Source organism: Labrus bergylta, chromosome 13 (assembly GCF_963930695.1).
Source record: "Labrus bergylta chromosome 13, fLabBer1.1, whole genome shotgun sequence".
NCBI lineage: Eukaryota > Metazoa > Chordata > Actinopteri > Labriformes > Labridae > Labrus > Labrus bergylta.
The window spans coordinates 1,431,715-1,450,079 of record NC_089207.1 but is presented as its reverse complement, the minus strand read 5'-3'; the positions used below and the strand labels follow the sequence as shown (position 1 = coordinate 1,450,079).

Genomic DNA, 18,365 nt, shown 5'->3' with positions numbered 1-18,365 from the left:
ATGGTTCTTATGATGGTTCTTATGATGGTTCTTGTGATGGTTCTTATGATGGTTCTTGTGTTTCTTGGGTTCTTATGATGGTTCTTGTGATGGTTCTTGTGTTTCTTGGGTTCTTGTGATGGTTCTTGTGATGGTTCTTATGATGGTTCTTGTGATGGTTCTTATGATGGTTCTTGTGATGGTTCTTGTGTTTCTTGGGTTCTTGTGATGGTTCTTATGATGGTTCTTGTGTTTCCTGGGTTCTTATGATGGTTCTTGTGTTTCTTGGATTCTTGTGATGGTTCTTATGATGGTTCTTGTGATGGTTCTTATGATGGTTCTTGTGATGGTTCTTATGACGGTTCTTGTGATGGTTCTTGTGTTTCTTGGGTTCTTATGATGGTTCTTGTGATGGTTCTTATGATGGTTCTTATGATGGTTCTTGTGATGGTTCTTATGATGGTTCTTGTGATGGTTCTTATGATGGTTCTTGTGTTTCTTGGGTTCTTATGATGGTTCTTGTGATGGTTCTTATGATGGTTCTTGTGATGGTTCTTGTGATGGTTCTTATGATGGTTCTTGTGATGGTTCTTGTGATGGTTCTTGTGTTTCTTGGGTTCTTATGATGGTTCTTGTGATGGTTCTTATGATGGTTCTTGTGATGGTTCTTGTGATGGTTCTTATGATGGTTCTTGTGATGGTTCTTGTGATGGTTCTTGTAATGGTTCTTGTGTTTCTTGGGTTCTTATGATGGTTCTTGTGATGGTTCTTATGATGGTTCTTGTGATGGTTCTTGTGATGGTTCTTGTGTTTCTTGGGTTCTTATGATGGTTCTTGTGATGGTTCTTATGATGGTTCTTGTGATGGTTCTTGTGATGGTTCTTATGATGGTTCTTGTGATGGTTCTTGTGATGGTTCTTGTGTTTCTTGGGTTCTTATGATGGTTCTTGTGATGGTTCTTATGATGGTTCTTATGATGGTTCTTGTGATGGTTCTTATGATGGTTCTTGTGATGGTTCTTATGATGGTTCTTGTGTTTCTTGGGTTCTTATGATGGTTCTTGTGATGGTTCTTATGATGGTTCTTGTGTTTCTTGGGTTCTTATGATGGTTCTTGTGATGGTTCTTATGATGGTTCTTGTGATGGTTCTTGTGATGGTTCTTATGATAGTTCTTGTGATGGTTCTTGTGTTTCTTGGGTTCTTATGATGGTTCTTGTGATGGTTCTTGTGATGGTTCTTGTGATGGTTCTTGTGATGGTTCTTATGATGGTTCTTGTGATGGTTCTTGTGTTTCTTGGGTTCTTATGATGGTTCTTGTGATGGTTCTTGTGTTTCTTGGGTTCTTGTGATGGTTCTTGTGATGGTTCTTGTGTTTCTTGGGTTCTTATGATGGTTCTTGTGATGGTTCTTGTGATGGTTCTTATGATGGTTCTTGTGATGGTTCTTATGATGCTTCTTGTGTTTCTTCGGTTCTTATGATGGTTCTTGTGGTGGTTCTTATGATGGTTCTTGTGATGGTTCTTGTGATGGTTCTTATGATGGTTCTTGTGATGGTTCTTGTGTTTCTTGGGTTCTTGTGATGGTTCTTATGATGGTTCTTGTGATGGTTCTTGTGTTTCTTGGGTTCTTATGATGGTTCTTGTGATGGTTCTTGTGATGGTTCTTATGATGGTTCTTGTGTTTCTTGGGTTCTTGTGATGGTTCTTGTGATGGTTCTTGTGATGGTTCTTGTGTTTCTTGGGTTCTTATGATGGTTCTTGTGATGGTTCTTATGATGGTTCTTATGATGGTTCTTATGATGGTTCTTGTGATGGTTCTTATGATGGTTCTTGTGTTTCTTGGGTTCTTATGATGGTTCTTGTGATGGTTCTTGTGTTTCTTGGGTTCTTGTGATGGTTCTTGTGATGGTTCTTATGATGGTTCTTGTGATGGTTCTTATGATGGTTCTTGTGATGGTTCTTGTGTTTCTTGGGTTCTTGTGATGGTTCTTATGATGGTTCTTGTGTTTCCTGGGTTCTTATGATGGTTCTTGTGTTTCTTGGATTCTTGTGATGGTTCTTATGATGGTTCTTGTGATGGTTCTTATGATGGTTCTTGTGATGGTTCTTATGACGGTTCTTGTGATGGTTCTTGTGTTTCTTGGGTTCTTATGATGGTTCTTGTGATGGTTCTTGTGATGGTTCTTATGATGGTTCTTATGATGGTTCTTGTGATGGTTCTTATGATGGTTCTTGTGATGGTTCTTATGATGGTTCTTGTGTTTCTTGGGTTCTTATGATGGTTCTTGTGATGGTTCTTATGATGGTTCTTGTGATGGTTCTTGTGATGGTTCTTATGATGGTTCTTGTGATGGTTCTTGTGATGTTTCTTGTGTTTCTTGGGTTCTTATGATGGTTCTTGTGATGGTTCTTATGATGGTTCTTGTGATGGTTCTTGTGATGGTTCTTGTAATGGTTCTTGTGTTTCTTGGGTTCTTATGATGGTTCTTGTGATGGTTCTTATGATGGTTCTTGTGATGGTTCTTGTGATGATTCTTGTGTTTCTTGGGTTCTTATGATGGTTCTTGTGATGGTTCTTATGATGGTTCTTGTGATGGTTCTTGTGATGGTTCTTATGATGGTTCTTGTGATGGTTCTTGTGATGGTTCTTGTGTTTCTTGGGTTCTTATGATGGTTCTTGTGATGGTTCTTATGATGGTTCTTATGATGGTTCTTGTGATGGTTCTTATGATGGTTCTTGTGATGGTTCTTATGATGGTTCTTGTGTTTCTTGGGTTCTTATGATGGTTCTTGTGATGGTTCTTATGATGGTTCTTGTGTTTCTTGGGTTCTTGTGATGGTTCTTGTGTTTCTTGGGTTCTTATGATGGTTCTTGTGATGGTTCTTATGATGGTTCTTATGATGGTTCTTATGATGGTTCTTGTGATGGTTCTTATGATGGTTCTTGTGTTTCTTGGGTTCTTATGATGGTTCTTGTGATGGTTCTTGTGTTTCTTGGGTTCTTGTGATGGTTCTTGTGATGGTTCTTATGATGGTTCTTGTGATGGTTCTTATGATGGTTCTTGTGATGGTTCTTGTGTTTCTTGGGTTCTTGTGATGGTTCTTATGATGGTTCTTGTGTTTCCTGGGTTCTTATGATGGTTCTTGTGTTTCTTGGATTCTTGTGATGGTTCTTATGATGGTTCTTGTGATGGTTCTTATGATGGTTCTTGTGATGGTTCTTATGACGGTTCTTGTGATGGTTCTTGTGTTTCTTGGGTTCTTATGATGGTTCTTGTGATGGTTCTTGTGATGGTTCTTATGATGGTTCTTATGATGGTTCTTATGATGGTTCTTGTGATGGTTCTTATGATGGTTCTTGTGATGGTTCTTATGATGGTTCTTGTGTTTCTTGGGTTCTTATGATGGTTCTTGTGATGGTTCTTATGATGGTTCTTGTGTTTCTTGGGTTCTTATGATGGTTCTTGTGATGGTTCTTATGATGGTTCTTGTGATGGTTCTTGTGATGGTTCTTGTGATGGTTCTTATGATAGTTCTTGTGATGGTTCTTGTGTTTCTTGGGTTCTTATGATGGTTCTTGTGATGGTTCTTGTGATGGTTCTTGTGATGGTTCTTATGATAGTTCTTGTGATGGTTCTTGTGTTTCTTGGGTTCTTATGATGGTTCTTGTGATGGTTCTTGTGATGGTTCTTATGATGGTTCTTGTGATGGTTCTTGTGTTTCTTGGGTTCTTATGATGGTTCTTGTGATGGTTCTTATGATAGTTCTTGTGATGGTTCTTGTGTTTCTTGGGTTCTTATGATGGTTCTTGTGATGGTTCTTGTGATGGTTCTTATGATGGTTCTTGTGTTTCTTGGGTTCTTATGATGGTTCTTGTGATGGTTCTTATGATGGTTCTTATGATGGTTCTTGTGATGGTTCTTGTGTTTCTTGGGTTCTTGTGATGGTTCTTATGATGGTTCTTGTGTTTCCTGGGTTCTTATGATGGTTCTTGTGTTTCTTGGGTTCTTGTGATGGTTCTTATGATGGTTCTTGTGATGGTTCTTATGATAGTTCTTGTGATGGTTCTTGTGATGGTTCTTGTGATGGTTCTTATGATGGTTCTTGTGATGGTTGGGTTATATATGTCTGTTGGGTATCGTGCACTTTGGGTTCTTTTCTGTTGAATTGTATTTAATTATTTTTAGTATTTAGTATTTGTTATGTTCTTGTTGTTGTTTATGTTCTTCTGTGTTTGGTTTAGTTTGTTCTTGTTTTTGTTGTTTGTCAAAACACTTTGTAAACCTGTGTTTTTAAAAGGTGCTATAGAAATAAAGTTATTATTATTATTATTATTATTATTAAATTCATCACCCAGTTCCTTGTTAATATGTCAACATTGCTTGTTCATTAATGAATTTTAACATTCGCTGTTTTTGGACAATAGAGTAAACACACTGCTGTCAAATAATAAGAAAATATCATCAACACAATTCAGGAAAACTTTTCACCAGATTAAAACAAGTGAGGAGAACGGTGAATGTATAATGTAGGGTAATGATTACTTAAAAACATTTTGAGTGTCTAGCCTGTTTAGATCATCCAGTTTATTTTCATTCAAGGCCCCGTAACTTCTGGTAAAAAACAAAAAAAACAAACTGAGAAACAATTCATCAAAAAATTGGGCAAAAAATAAAATGTAAGACTTGAGTAATATTAAACCGAAATGTACACATCTTATTCACTCTATATATCCTGCCATCTTTTGTAAGGCATTGGTAATGAAGTTATTCACAATTAATGAGAAATGTTTGTACACACGCTTTGACACTCATTTAAATTCAACTCATAAATGTAACTATTAAAACGGTGGTTACCACTTTAAACACGAGAGCAGAATATTGTGTTGTATGGTAACAAGTCTAGTTTGCTTTTTTGTATTAAAGGGACATTCAGTGAAATCAGTCATCAACCTCAAAGTATGATTCACTTTTTGAGAAAAACTTTCAATTGATGATCCAAAAAACTTTGATTTGTCTTTAGTGACACTGAATATAAGTTTCTGTTTCTTGCTGTGAGTTTGAAGAACATTAAGATCTTCATGAACTTAATACAAGTGTTAGACATTACAGGATAAACATTCAACAAATTTGACATTTGTTTGGTTGATTTTAAATCTTCTGACCCGATAATTCCCACCTTTTTAACAAATCCTTCTGCTTGGGATTTTAGTTTCGTTGAAATGAAATTTGTTTTTTATTTCTATTTTATTTTTTTCCTGTAGTACTTTGAGATTTTTTCTTGCAAAAATGTAAAGTGCGGTACAAATTAAATGTATTATTATTAATTCTAGCCTCAGTCTTCAATACTTGGAAATAGAAATGCACATCAAGGATGAATGAAAGGCAACTAACAAGCCTGATGATAGCGCAAGAGATGAACACCTTCAAATATTTTAGTGATAGAACATGACTAATCCCATAACCATTTTCCACAAACACACATCTCCTCAAAAGATCTTTTATTACATAAGAAAAGTGACTCTTAATATGCTGAAGTTTGACACTTTTCACTTAAACTGCTTCAACAGTGAAGACTCAGATTGTATTTTATAAACTCTCAAGTTAGTACTCTCTAAAATGCTTCTTAAAAAAAAATAAATGCATTTTTAGTTTCAACATGTTTTTGATAGGAAGTGAGACTGAATTGAGGTGCCCGATAGCCCAGCTGTTGCATCACACGGCCCATTTGAGACCCAGTATCAGGTGAACTGGGTTAGATTCCAGCCCTCATCACTTAGCCGCATGTCATCTCTCTGTTTTCTAAACTTTCCACTGAATAAAGGCATCAAAACCCCAAAACTGATCTGAAAACAAGTGAGACTGAATGTCATGTTTTCAACAGCACTTTAATGCCAAACAAATCTAATGTAACATCATCAGCTCATTTACTATATGATACAAAAAACCACAATGACTACAAGAAGAGATAACTCACAGTTACTCACTGCAGTCTGTTTTATAAGTAAGTACATTATGTGGTGTTCTTCTAGTTCGATCAAGAACACATAATCCAACACAAACACAGTGCTATAGAACTGTGGTGTTGTTCATCCATGGAGAGCCCCAGTTTGTTTGTTTTTTCACTGAAACTTCCATCACTGTTTTTCCTCTGCTGTACATGTACTCCTATCGGACAACACACTCAAACACTGATCCCAGTAAACTCTAAGCCTTGGTGGAGCTGCTCTTTGCGGGGGGCTCGCTGGTCTTGGGCCGTTTGGACTCTGGGGGCTGGCAGACTGGATCAGTGGGAGGAGACGGGCGTTCTGAAGAAAAACAAATAAAGGAAATCAGTGACAGTTGAAATGAGACATGATAGCTTTATAATCGACAAGAATTTGTATGTAGCATGTAGGATCTTTGATTTAACAAATTAAAATAAGCATTTATGTAGCAGACCAACAAATAAGGTAGCATGTTTGAAAACTAATAGTTCCTTCACTGCTGACTGTTGGCTCTTATTTGGATGATTTAGGTGTTTTCAGAAGATAATGTGTTATAGCGTTCACATCCCATGTTTGTTGTTTTTAATGATTTTGACCTCTCACTTGCTTTGGTTATTAGTTTTCTGGAAACATTCCATGTGGAGGGCAATGTGTGTGTGAGATATAATCCTGGAACCAATCGTCTACTGTCTGACAACAAATCAGCTTTTTATTCATCTAAGAGGAATCAGCCTGCCAGAGGAGATCAGACGTGCAGATTCAGTCCCTTGTTTTACATCCCTACTCAAGACATTCTTTTATAAAAATGCTTTTACTGTGATTTTGGTAATTGTTCTTATTTTTATTTTCTGCTTGTTTACTCTCTGCCTGTTGCTTTAATTGTCTCTCTGCTTTTATTTTCTGTTGTAAAGCACTTTGTTACTTGTATAGAAAAGTGCTATACAAATAAAGTATTAGTATTATTATTATAAACCCTGTGCAGGAAAAAGGAGGTCAGATATCTGCTGGCTACACCTGAAGACACAACATGGAGCCGTCGCCTGCACAGGCTAAATGTGCCAAATAATGTCTTATGGGATTCTAAAATATATAGTACCCAATGAGTTTAGAATCAAGATAGATACAAACTCCAGGGTTAGGCACCAAAGTGGTGTTTTTTGTTGTTGTTTTTTGTTGTTGTTGTTTTTCCCCCTTCTCTACATCAACAAGCTCTGAACACCAACAATGTGTACACACTCACTTCCTGGTTTGACTTTGGCCCGCTGTGCTTTCCTTGGAACTCAGTTTTCCTGTTTATACAATGGCATATTATTTACATGTGTGTGTACTTCATTTTTATTACTGGAGTGGCATGGGTAATCAGAAAGTCCTAAAAGCTTGTTTACAACTTCTGACTGTGTGACTGCTTCAGCATTATACTCCACTGGTTTTCTTTCCCTTCAGCGTGTAAAAGTTTGGTTCACCCAGTGGGAATGATGCTCAAAACTACAAATATGAGCCCTGACCTGGGTCTTTAGCTTTTTCTTAAAAGGTGCAATGACTTAATTGACTTAATAACTGGGGGTTTTGTAGATCAGCATTTTTGAAAGGTTACATCAATAAATAAAAGAAATTGAGCTTTTTGATCAAAGCTGCAAAATAAAAAAGGATAACTGTCCATCCTGTATTTGACATTCTTTTCAAACTTCTGTTGTGACATTTGAAACAAAAACAGCCAGAGAAAAAAATGGACCCACTGACCGTGTTTGGCCTTCTCAGTGGACGAGGGAGTGCGGAAGAGTGAACTAACAGCTGGAGAGCGAACTGCGACTGGAGTCAAAGACACTCGCCTGTAAACAAATAGAAAAAATAAGCTTTGACAAAAAACACATAAATAAAAACATTAAACATCGATACCTTCTACAGTGAACAAAATGCTCCACTTCATTAATCCTGATTTAAGTTTTTTTTAAGCGTGGCAAAGCTAGTTAAAACCAAGGAAAACATTCAACATTACAAGTAAAAACACAGCAGCATGTGCCGACCTGCCCATTGTCTACACAGTCTGCCACAGTGATTATATTTTTTAGAGTCAGTGGGGGGTCCAACGAATCCTTCATAGCAGACAGGGCTTTGTTCTCCCTGCCAGAGCTGAGCGCATGCTAACCAACAAAGACCTCACAGGCCCGCTTCAAGCTAGTCACATTTCTGCATTCTTCAAGCTTCATCATTTCATTTTAAGTATTTAAGAACATTTCTCCCTCTGACTGTTCCTCTCTGTTAACTTTAGAGATAATCAGATTAGTGATTCAATCAGTTGAGGCAGGGAGCTGGACGTGTGTTCTTGGGGAGGTGCTTCCTCTGACTTCAGTCACAGCACATTTGAATAGTATTTTACTAAATGACAACATGTATTGTGTGAGCAATACTACATAGCACCCAGTGACTTCAAAAAGGACATCACTGAGCTGGATGTCGTGGGTGCAGTTTAACTGAGGAGGCTACGATGGAGGGTCCATTATGTAGTTTGTGTTTTTGAAATGTGTTTCCTGTACAGTGCAGGCAAAGCGGTACGCAGCCTGTGAGCCTGAGCTCAGGGAAACACACCCCACTGATGTGTTTTCAGAGCGTCACACACACATTTGAAGATATTTGTACGCATTTGTGGATCTTGCACGTCAGAGTGTTGTCACATGTAAAATAACAGCCAATGGCGAGGCCCGCCTCAGCTGTAAGCGATCATTTGTTTGTATTTTCAGGATTTACAGCTGAAAAAGTTCACTGCCATTAATAAATAAGTAAATGTTTAGAAACTGGTCTACATGTCTTTTTACTCATATTCAAATAGTTTTGCCACAATAATACTTATTGTGTATTGATGAAGCCCACCAGCACACGGGGGTCTCTCTTTATATATTCTTCTTAAAGCTTCCCGATGTGTCTGCACCTTCATGTCAACATGAACAGGTCAAACATAATGGGTTAGGATCATGTTTTTGTATAGTTAAGATTTAACCCACCTCTCTAGAAGGATTTTGGAGAAATGTCCCTGAAATCATCATTTGTTTAAATGATTGAAACTCGACAAACTTGTTTCCAACATGTGGATTTTTGTGGTTTGAGAAACGGTTGTAAAGAGTTGTTGCACTGAGAAACATGATCACATCCTGTTCTCAAACAAATCTCAACTCTGCAATCCCAGCTTGTGCTCACTGAGGTGATTCATCTGAAAATGACTTCATGAATAAAGTGTCACTAACTTTTTAACGTAGGCGATGACAAATAAATACCTAAGTCGTTTGGTTGTTATGTTTTGAACGCATCATGAAAAACACGTTTTGGCAGTTTGGTTTGTTTACAGATGTTAGTCACAGGAACAGACAAAAACAACTTCATCACTTGTCTAAACACTGATATGCTCAGTGACATCACGACAGCAAACATATGAAGTATTAACACACAACTGTCATTATTAATATTTATGTGATCATGTCCATTCTAACGAGTTCCAGCCCGAAAACTGTTAAAGGTCACTGTTAGAGGTCACGTGCATTTACCTCGGTGTTGGTCCCTTTGGGGTTGTTGGTCCCTTAGGGGTGTTGGGCCCAGCAGCATTAGCACTGTTGAGGACTTTAGGGGTGGAGGGAGTGAGAGGGGCGATGCAAGGCTGGGTGGAAGAACTGGTTGGGGTGAGAGGGGCAATGCGAGGCTGGGTGGAAGAACTGGTTGGGGTGAGAGGGGCGATGCGAGGCTGGGGAGTGGAGGGCGTGCTTTTGCTTGCAGACGTTGGCGTCTGAGGGGCTGAAGGAGCTGCGGCTTTAGGGGTGGAGGGCTTCCCCCAGCCCTCCAGGGTGTTGAGAGTGATCCTGCGGGGCTGAGGTTTAGCTTTGCCGCTGGGGGTGCTCTTCTTCTCGTCTGGGGGGGTGACATCCTTGCCGGGTTGGGATGAGGGCGTCAGGGCTGAGCTCGGCAGCGGGGTCACAGGAGATGACGTCCTCGCTGTCGACGACTTCTTGCCCTTTTTCTCGGCAGCACTGCTGGGGGCAAAGACCTCCAGGGTGGGGGGCTCCTTCAGCGGAGTGCCCAGTTCCCCGGGAGAGAAGGACAGGAAGGAGCAGTAACCATCTGTGGAGGAAACAGCCAGGAAGGAGCCGTCACCAGACCTCAATAGGAGAAAAAGAAAAGAACCAAACATGTATGAAATGAAGGTTTAGTTTCCCACTTATATTTTTACAAGTCTTTGTAAAGTGTCCTCCTTTGTGTCACCAAACCTACATCAGTCAGAAGAGCAAAGGAAGTTACTGTCTGTCCAGAGGTCAGATCTGAACTACAGAAAAAGGTGTTTAAGTTTACTTCTCCCTTCACTGGAAACTTATCATAAAAAGACCTGAAACTCCAGGAGCTGGTCTATCCTTTGATGCTTTTAATGTGATTATAAAAGACTTGGAGGAAGGCTAATTCAGACTGTGGATGTTCTTCCTGATATATTCTTTATGAGGGTTGATTTTGGCATGTTAGTGACTCCTTGTAAAATAACCTTTCTTAGTAACTCAAAAGTTTTACATCAGTCTTCAGCAGTTAATCAGATGAGTTTAATAAGACTCCTTCAACCCTGCTGAGGCATCATAACAGTTTCTTTTTCACACAGAAGGAGGATTGTAGTCTCATCTGAGACGCAAAGATTTGTCTTCATGTCTAGTATGAGGAGTGGGGAAAAATAAGAACAATGTTTGTAGATAAAGGCTTGAGGTCCAACATTTCCATTAATGCTGCTGTGGATGTAAACTCAATTAAATCAACTGGCAAAGTGCTCTCAAAAATAAATGAATGCAGTGGATTTTATGAAAATGTACTTTGGTACCGGTCTGCTCCAACAGCTGTGTACCGCTCCCAAACATCTCTAATTTATTGAGTGACTGAAATTTGTCTGGTTTTGTGCTCTTGTCTGACTGTATTCACCATTTGGGGATGAAATAATCTCTTTGTGCATATTCATTCATAACTTAAGTGCTGTTCAATGATGCATTTTGAAATGAATCTTTCTGAAAAGTCATTTAAGAGAACTGCACAGAACACAACTTGATCCTCCAACTATTTGAAAATGTCTAAGAAGGCTGAAAGACAGAAGCGGGTCCTGGGTTACCATGTGAGATCGCTGAGTGTGTGGTAGTGGACGTTGGACACCAGGCCGAAAGGAAGAGTCTGCTGCGTGTCGTACAGGAAGATGGAGTCCTCAGACGCCACGGCAAACACCATCCGGTACGGCAACTGGAATACGTTAGGAAGAGGCTGAATAGAGCCATCTGTACAGGAGGAATGAGAAAGACCTTTAACAGAGGGCAGGGAGTAGATTACAGAGGGGTTTGTGTGATGTTGCTTCAGTTCTTGCCTTCTCCCTTCTTGGTCCTCAGTTCAAAGTAGACGGGGCAGCAGCGCACCGCCAGCGTCGCTTTTGATGGGCAGGGCAGATGTGCAATAGGCCTAAAACACACACAGAGAGTTATACATCAAATCCCAGAGTCAATAGAGAACAAACCATATGACGTGGTTTTGTAGGCCAACCAGGAAGTAGCATCGCCATGGCGTCTAATGAGAATTCTCCTCTGGGATGTTTTCATTGGATTTTGGGTCATTAATAAATAATCTCTGTGTTAAACACACGTTTCTGAAGCGTAGGCGTTTTGTTCAGCAGGATGATCTTCACAGATGAACGCCATTTTTATGATGTTTGAAGAGTTAATGTGGCCGACAGAAGTAAAAAGCTAACGTTATGCTACAAGCTAACTACACCACGGTGGGATGATTGTGACATCACTAGCGTTATGCTTCAGACGATCTCTGATAAACTAATCCACGTAGCTTAATAAATAGTTTACTAACATAATATTCACCTGAACCTAAAGATTAAACCTACAGGAGACATCTCCGACTAGTGAGAGAGTTCCCGCCCTCTGTGTCCGGCGTGATGACCTTTAATGACCCCGACAACCACTGTAGTCACATTTAGCCTCTTGTTAGCAACTGCCTTTTTAAAGACGAGTAAAAACTTCAAACTTCACAAGTGGAGGTATTACCTAACGTAGTTTATGTGCTCTAACAAAACACCAACATCTCTTCAGCTTGTGTTCACCACAGACCTTATTTCAGGAGTCTAACCACAAACACATTCAAAATCCCCGTTGACTTTTAGACGTTAGACCCCATGGCGCTAACATGCTAACTTACTTCCTGGTTTTAGGACTCATTCCTGTGGCGCTCTATACATTCGTATTATATAATACCAGATATGTCACAGTAGTTACCTTTTTAGGCTCTTCCTGGAAAAGATATAGGTGGTGTTAATGATGTTTTCTCCAATTTCCACACATCCAGCTGTGGTAAAAAAAAGAAGAAGGTGAAAACAGAAGAAGGACGTTATGTTTGGTTTATTGAAATTAGCTTATGAAGAATATTACCACATGGTGAACATTTCACTACATGACTTCTGCACATTTGGAGCATGCAGTGTAAGTACCTGGTGCAAGCAGGAAAGATCCATCAGGAGTGAAAGAGAGACGTCGAAAAAAAGACCTCATGCTGTCGTCGTGGAACATTCTGTGTTGTTTGACCTGCAAAGATGAAAAGAGATGCAGCATGTAGAGCAGGCTGGTCAGCGTCAGTCGACATAAAACAGGAGCATGAGTCACAACAGACAAGACGTGCTTTCATGTAGCATGTGGTCAGAGAGACGTCAGCGTACATGTTCAAGTAAAAGGTTGGCTGAGGATTTTGCAGAATTTTAAAGATTCCAGATTTTAATGTATAGTAACCTGGCTAATTCTGACATAATGCATTATAGAATAGATGTTTATTGCCTTTGCACAGGTACAGGACAGTACAGGTACATTGGAATTTTTGTGCGTTTCTCCCTGAGTTTGCTTCTACAAAAAAGTTAAAATTATATATAAAATAGAAAAGCATTATAAGAAAAAAAAAAAAAAAAGAGTAGAAAAGTACAAATAAAAAATAAGTTGTAGTAACAGCTAAGTGAATTCAAATAAATTTAACAGAAGCTATACACTGTATTAAAACAAAGATATAATACAAAAAAATAACAAAGGGAACACTGTACAATGAAATGAAAATATAAATATGTTTTCTTGTCTCTACTTTCTACATCTCTTATTGCACACATATTTTTCACATTATATAATTACACTGTGTTTTGTTTCTAAGGTTATTATAAAAATGAATGTAGAATTTCAGTCTCAAAAATTGTTTTATGACTCAGTTGATTTGAACAAAATGAAATCTTCTACATACCTCTCCCTCTGCTTGTGGCCCGGAGCTCATCTTACTGACACAAAAAGCCTTCTTTTTGGTGTGAGTGCTGTACACACGCATCACTCTGAAGGAGAGGGAAAAAAACATTATGCATTATGCTGTGGTTGCCTGATTTAAAGAAGAAAAGACATTTAGTTCATCAGAGGTCTGAAACAGAATGTATGAAGCTCTATTCTCTTACCTGTCACAGCTGAGAGTGGCTACATACTGGCCTAAAGGATCCCAGGTCACCCCCTGCACGTAGCTCTTATGGTCATTCAAAATACAAAGCTTCTGTCCTGAACGGGCACACCAAGAGAGTAACCATCACAATTAATATAAAAAACTAAAGATAACATATTTCATCATTCCACTTATTTAAACATGTTCTGTTTTCTCATCTTCAAACTGATTGTGTTTGTTTTCAGTAACGTCAACACTGTTTCTCTCTGTGTATAGACTGAATCTCTCTCCTCTAAGGTGTCTAGTCTAGAGCTGTAATGGTTGAATCTGTTCTCTGTGTTGTCTCTTGTTTTGTTTTTTGCTGTTTGTATTACTTTGTTTGTCTCATCTGTAGTGTGTTATGTTTTGGTTTTGTATTGCTGTGTTGTACCTGTGTCTTTGTACATATATGTTTGGGACCCCCTTGAAAACGAGGTGATACAACTCCTAATATAATAAATATAACATATTGTCAAAGTTTATGTCAATGGATGTGAATTACTTACAAAACGTCACAAACACAAAAAGAAAACAATTTAAAACTGAATATGTATGAAATAGTACGGTGTAAGCAAACCTTTGTTGACGTCCCACATAACAGCTGTGTTGTCCACCGACCCCGACACCATGAAGTTTCCATCCCGTGTCCAGCAGATGTCATACACGTCCTCTATGTGTCCCCTGAAGACAAATCAAATCACCTTTGTTGATTACACTGTTTCTACAAATGTAGATAAAGCAAACAGCAAAACAGAATACCTCCACAAGTAGCTTTATATTTGTTTTCTTGTAGTTCTGAAATTCTGTCTTGTAATTTTAAATGCTAAGAAAATAATTGAGAACTGTCTCACATTGTTTTGATCGTCAGTTGTGCAATGTGAGTAAAATTGAGCAAGGCAGTAACCATCAGAGAGCAGAAACTAAACGTTCTACAGTTAAACTAAAGACTACAGTGCAGAAAAAGGCAAGCTTACAAAAGCTTAAAGTTGCATATAATGACTCTCTGAGAATACTGTTTAAAAAACCTCCATGGACTAGTGCAAGTGAGTTATTTTGTAATGCAGGAGTGAACACTTTTCAGGCTCTGATGAGAAACTTAATGAACAAATTTATCTGTGATTGAAGGATTCTCAGAATTCCATCATTATGCTGTTGACTAATCCCAGTCATAGTTCTGTGTGATACCAGTCATCCTTGTGGCGACACTGGTACAGTTGTCTTTTATAATATTAGTGATGTTTTGTCTGTCTGTATGTGTTTTTATTTTGCTTGTTTTTTATGTTTTCTAGTGGACTCCTGAGTCTGGCAATAAAGATGATGATGATTCTAAAACTTTGAAATGTTATCAAGGTTGTTATCAGTTCATCCCGTCTGCACAACTTCAAGATAAACAGCAGAATTAAGTATTTTTTCTAAATGAAATCAATCAGCGATGTGCCTTTTCATTACTGAATGGTCAATGCATTTACTGCCTGATGACAAGACGGCCACGTTTTATCAGCAGTACTATCGCCTGATTGATCTGAACCTCAAAGGCTACAGGATTGAATAAGAGGAGGTTAAATTCTTTACACAAAATAGGAGTAAAATGTTAAAGAGTTTGGTACCTTAGTGTCTTCACCACAGACCAGCTCTCCTTGTTGAGCTGAGCATCTTCATCCTCCTGGAACATGGCTGCCTGCTCAGGCTCCTTAGAGTCGTTGAGCTTCCACAATAAAATTGCTGCATCTGTATTAAAAAAATCAAAGTTTTATATCTGTTTTTCTTTAGAAGTACTCCCTCTTCAATAACGGCCAATAAACTTTCACACAGCACACATTTGACATCTTACATCTGTGTGTGTGTGTGTGTGTGTGTGTGTGTGTGTGTGTGTGTGTGTGTGTGTGTGTGTGTGTGTGTGTGTGTGTGTCATACCGTCTCCTCCTGAGGCGAGCAGCTCTCCATTAGGGCTAAAACGCACCACGTTGACCGCCTTGGTGTGTCTTGCCAGATTAGACAGTAACTCCACCACAGCTTTCCCGTCTGGGCCTGTGTCCACTCGCCACAGCTGCATTAACATCAGACAAAAAGGTCATAAAACATGCACTCTATCTAATCCACCGTGCCTGTATATTCACAAGAGCTGCAGAAATGCATTTAGTTTAAAAAGTATTTAAAAACACTCTACATCCCAAGTATTTATTATTTTTGCTATATTTGGCAAACATTCATAAAAAATGTGTTTGGCAGGGGAGTCATATAACATTCATTAATCAGTCTGAGGATTAATTGGATTATGCCAATTGTTCATATCTGTCACTTCATTACCAATGATATACGTGTTATAGGGCTGGGAAATATATCGAGTTTTTAAGATATATTGATATAGTCAAACAAGATATAGGGTAAGACGATATCGTTAATATGGATATAGTTTATGTTGCATTAAAATAACGTTACAGAGGTGCCAGGTCACCTTTTTCTCATCTCACTGATGATGACTGACTGTCTGTCCCTCTTCACCCTGCTCCTCCTCCTCTCTCTCTTTTATTGTATTTAAGGAACATTTATTTTATAATATTACTCTTCAAATTCACAAACAGGTAGTTTATTTTCCATGTGTTTTCACTGTTAATAAAATACATATCCATACATAGAGTATCGCCATTCAGCTAATCAATATCAAGATATGAGTTTTGGTCCATATCGCCCAGCCCTAACGTGTTATGTAACATTCACCTGTCTTAAGACTTTTAAGTATTCTAAAATGAAAAACAAACGATTAAAAAATAGTCTATTGGTTTCTCATAATGAGTACGAGCTCACTTAATCAGGGGTCACCTTTGATGGTAACAGCAGGAAACATAAGATTTCCTATTATAGTAAAAGTATTGCACATAAGTAAAGTAAAAAATGTGTTGTCCTGTTCTTAATCAGAATCAGAATCAGATTTATTGACCAGGTATGCTTACATACTGTGTTTTTTTAATAACAATAACTCTTTCCAGTGTAGTTACTGTGTAATTTTCCATTATTGTATTTTTTTATTTAACTGATGTAAATATGTTTGATTTAATTTCTAACTTCTATATTTATTTTTAATAATTATATTCCCGTCTCCTGTTTTCTTGAGCTGCTGTAATGCACAAATTTCCCCCACCGGGGATCAATAAAGTTTATCTTTATCTTTATACATAAGGAATTTAACTTCAGTGAACTGTGCTCTCTTATGTACAGGTACAACATTAAATATCAACAATAAACAGAATAAGAAAAGACTAATATTTACATAAATATGAGACAGTGGAGTGGTGAATAGTGCAAAAGATGCTGAAGTAACATGATGAGTAAAATGCAGTTATGTGAAAGATGGGTCAATTAAACATGTCAATTACAGTATTTACATCAATAAGTGTGCTTATATCATCATTTAAATTAAATAATATATATATACAGATATGTATGTTCACAGTGAGGGTTGGTTTACAGCCTGGGGGGAGGTGTGTCTGTCTGTGAACACATTCAGATGATCTTTAAAGTCATGTAAACACATTTCCACTCACTCTGACTGTGGTGTCCACTCCAGCTGTGGCCAGTCGGTGAAAACGTCCATCACAGCTGTGCTGGAAGTCCAGACTGTAGACTGGCTCTTTGTTGTGCCACGCAATCTCACACGTTACAACCTTCATTTTAAACCTGAAACTGAACACAGTGGACAAACAAAACAAGTCAATCTAAACTGACTCCTTTAAGTTCAGCAGCTAAAACAGAATTGTATTTATATAAACTGTTGGAAACACAGAACTAATAAACACCACAACATAAAGATAAATAACTGAGAAGAGGGCTCACTCTTCAGTCGGTCAGCTAACACGATTAGCATTAATGTTAGCGGGTTTGTGATGATTTGTTGATACATTTAACAAAACGATGCTGTGAACAAACTAACTGCAAGTTTACGATTCGCTACGTTTACACGTCATTAAATATATTTCACTTATTCACTCCTTTTCAGAGAATTTAAGTTTCCTCATACTAAAGTCATATTTACCTCCTCTGTAGTCCAGCTGAGGCGCTCAGTAATTTCCCGCGTACGACTCGTTCAAAACTTCCGGCCGAGTGGACCGCAGTGATTGGACAAAAAATGAGGAAGGAGGAGGTTGATATTATGACGCTTTGTGACGTAACGACGTCGAAGATGTTGTTTGCTGGTAGAGCAAAAGAAGCGAAAGTCGTGAGGAAAGTGTAGAAATTTAACTATTATAGCGATAATTCGCTTTGCTCAAATTTCTTCTTTTGTTTAGATAACCTCAGCTTGTAAACATTCATTCTGCACCATTTATCACGAGTTAGGATCTCCCTCCCTGTACTTAAATTGTGTTTTTTACGTCAAGTTTTACTGCAAAAATGTGCTTTCCCTTTGTCTGTTTCAGCACCTCCTGGAGGTCTTTCTTTACAAATAAAAAACCCAAAACATTTTCTATAAAAAACACAACCATTAAGTTAAATGGTAAATAAAATAATAATTAAGTCATGCTGCCCATCTCTACCATTAATATACATGTTCCCATTTAAAAAAAAAAAAAACAGTAGACAACTTGTACAGTTGATAGCAAGTAAGATATAATAGTCATCAATATTTTCTCAAATCAGCTCTGAACTGGAAAGGAATGGTTTCCAGCATACCAAACCTATTTTTTAAATTCAAGATATTTAATTATTTTGAAGTTTCTAATTTCTAAATGCATGTCTACTGTACCATTTTAAACAATTGTTCTGTCTGCTTGTTTTGTAGTGAACTTTAATAAATTGTAATTATTTTAAAGTGGCTCTAAGGATTAAGATTTCTTTTGAATAATTGAATAAAAACACTCTACATCCCAAATACATCATAACCAGTATCACTCAAACTGTGTGA

The 18,365-nt window shown here is 38.0% G+C and overlaps 1 protein-coding gene across 1 annotated transcript; it reads right to left on the bottom strand.

Moving 5' to 3' along the window:
- Window positions 1–5,464: 5,464 nt before the first annotated feature.
- chaf1b (chromatin assembly factor 1, subunit B) lies at window positions 5,465–17,590 on the bottom strand. The gene is made up of 14 exons (XM_020657116.3): window positions 17,499–17,590; window positions 17,011–17,149; window positions 15,383–15,515; window positions 15,076–15,196; window positions 14,046–14,149; window positions 13,449–13,545; window positions 13,247–13,331; window positions 12,459–12,552; window positions 12,247–12,316; window positions 11,334–11,425; window positions 11,088–11,247; window positions 9,502–10,107; window positions 7,706–7,794; window positions 5,465–6,286 (listed from the first exon to the last, which is right to left on the bottom strand). Exons 2-14 carry the CDS (start codon window positions 17,134–17,136, stop codon window positions 6,186–6,188), a joined length of 1,878 nt encoding a protein of 625 aa, XP_020512772.2. The 5' UTR covers window positions 17,137–17,149; window positions 17,499–17,590; the 3' UTR covers window positions 5,465–6,185.
- Between the last annotated feature and the right edge of the window lie 775 nt (window positions 17,591–18,365).

Excerpts from the sequence above, each read along its gene's own strand:
- chaf1b (XM_020657116.3), bottom strand. The coding sequence starts at position 17,136 with ATGAAGGTTGTAACGTGTGAGATTGCGTGGCACAACAAAGAGCCAGTC. Across the intron at positions 12,317-12,458 it reads ATCTTTCCTGCTTGCACCAG|CTGGATGTGTGGAAATTGGA; the intron begins GTACTTACACTG and ends TTTTTACCACAG. Across the intron at positions 6,287-7,705 it reads CACTGAGAAGGCCAAACACG|AACGCCCGTCTCCTCCCACT; the intron begins GTCAGTGGGTCC and ends GTTTTTCTTCAG.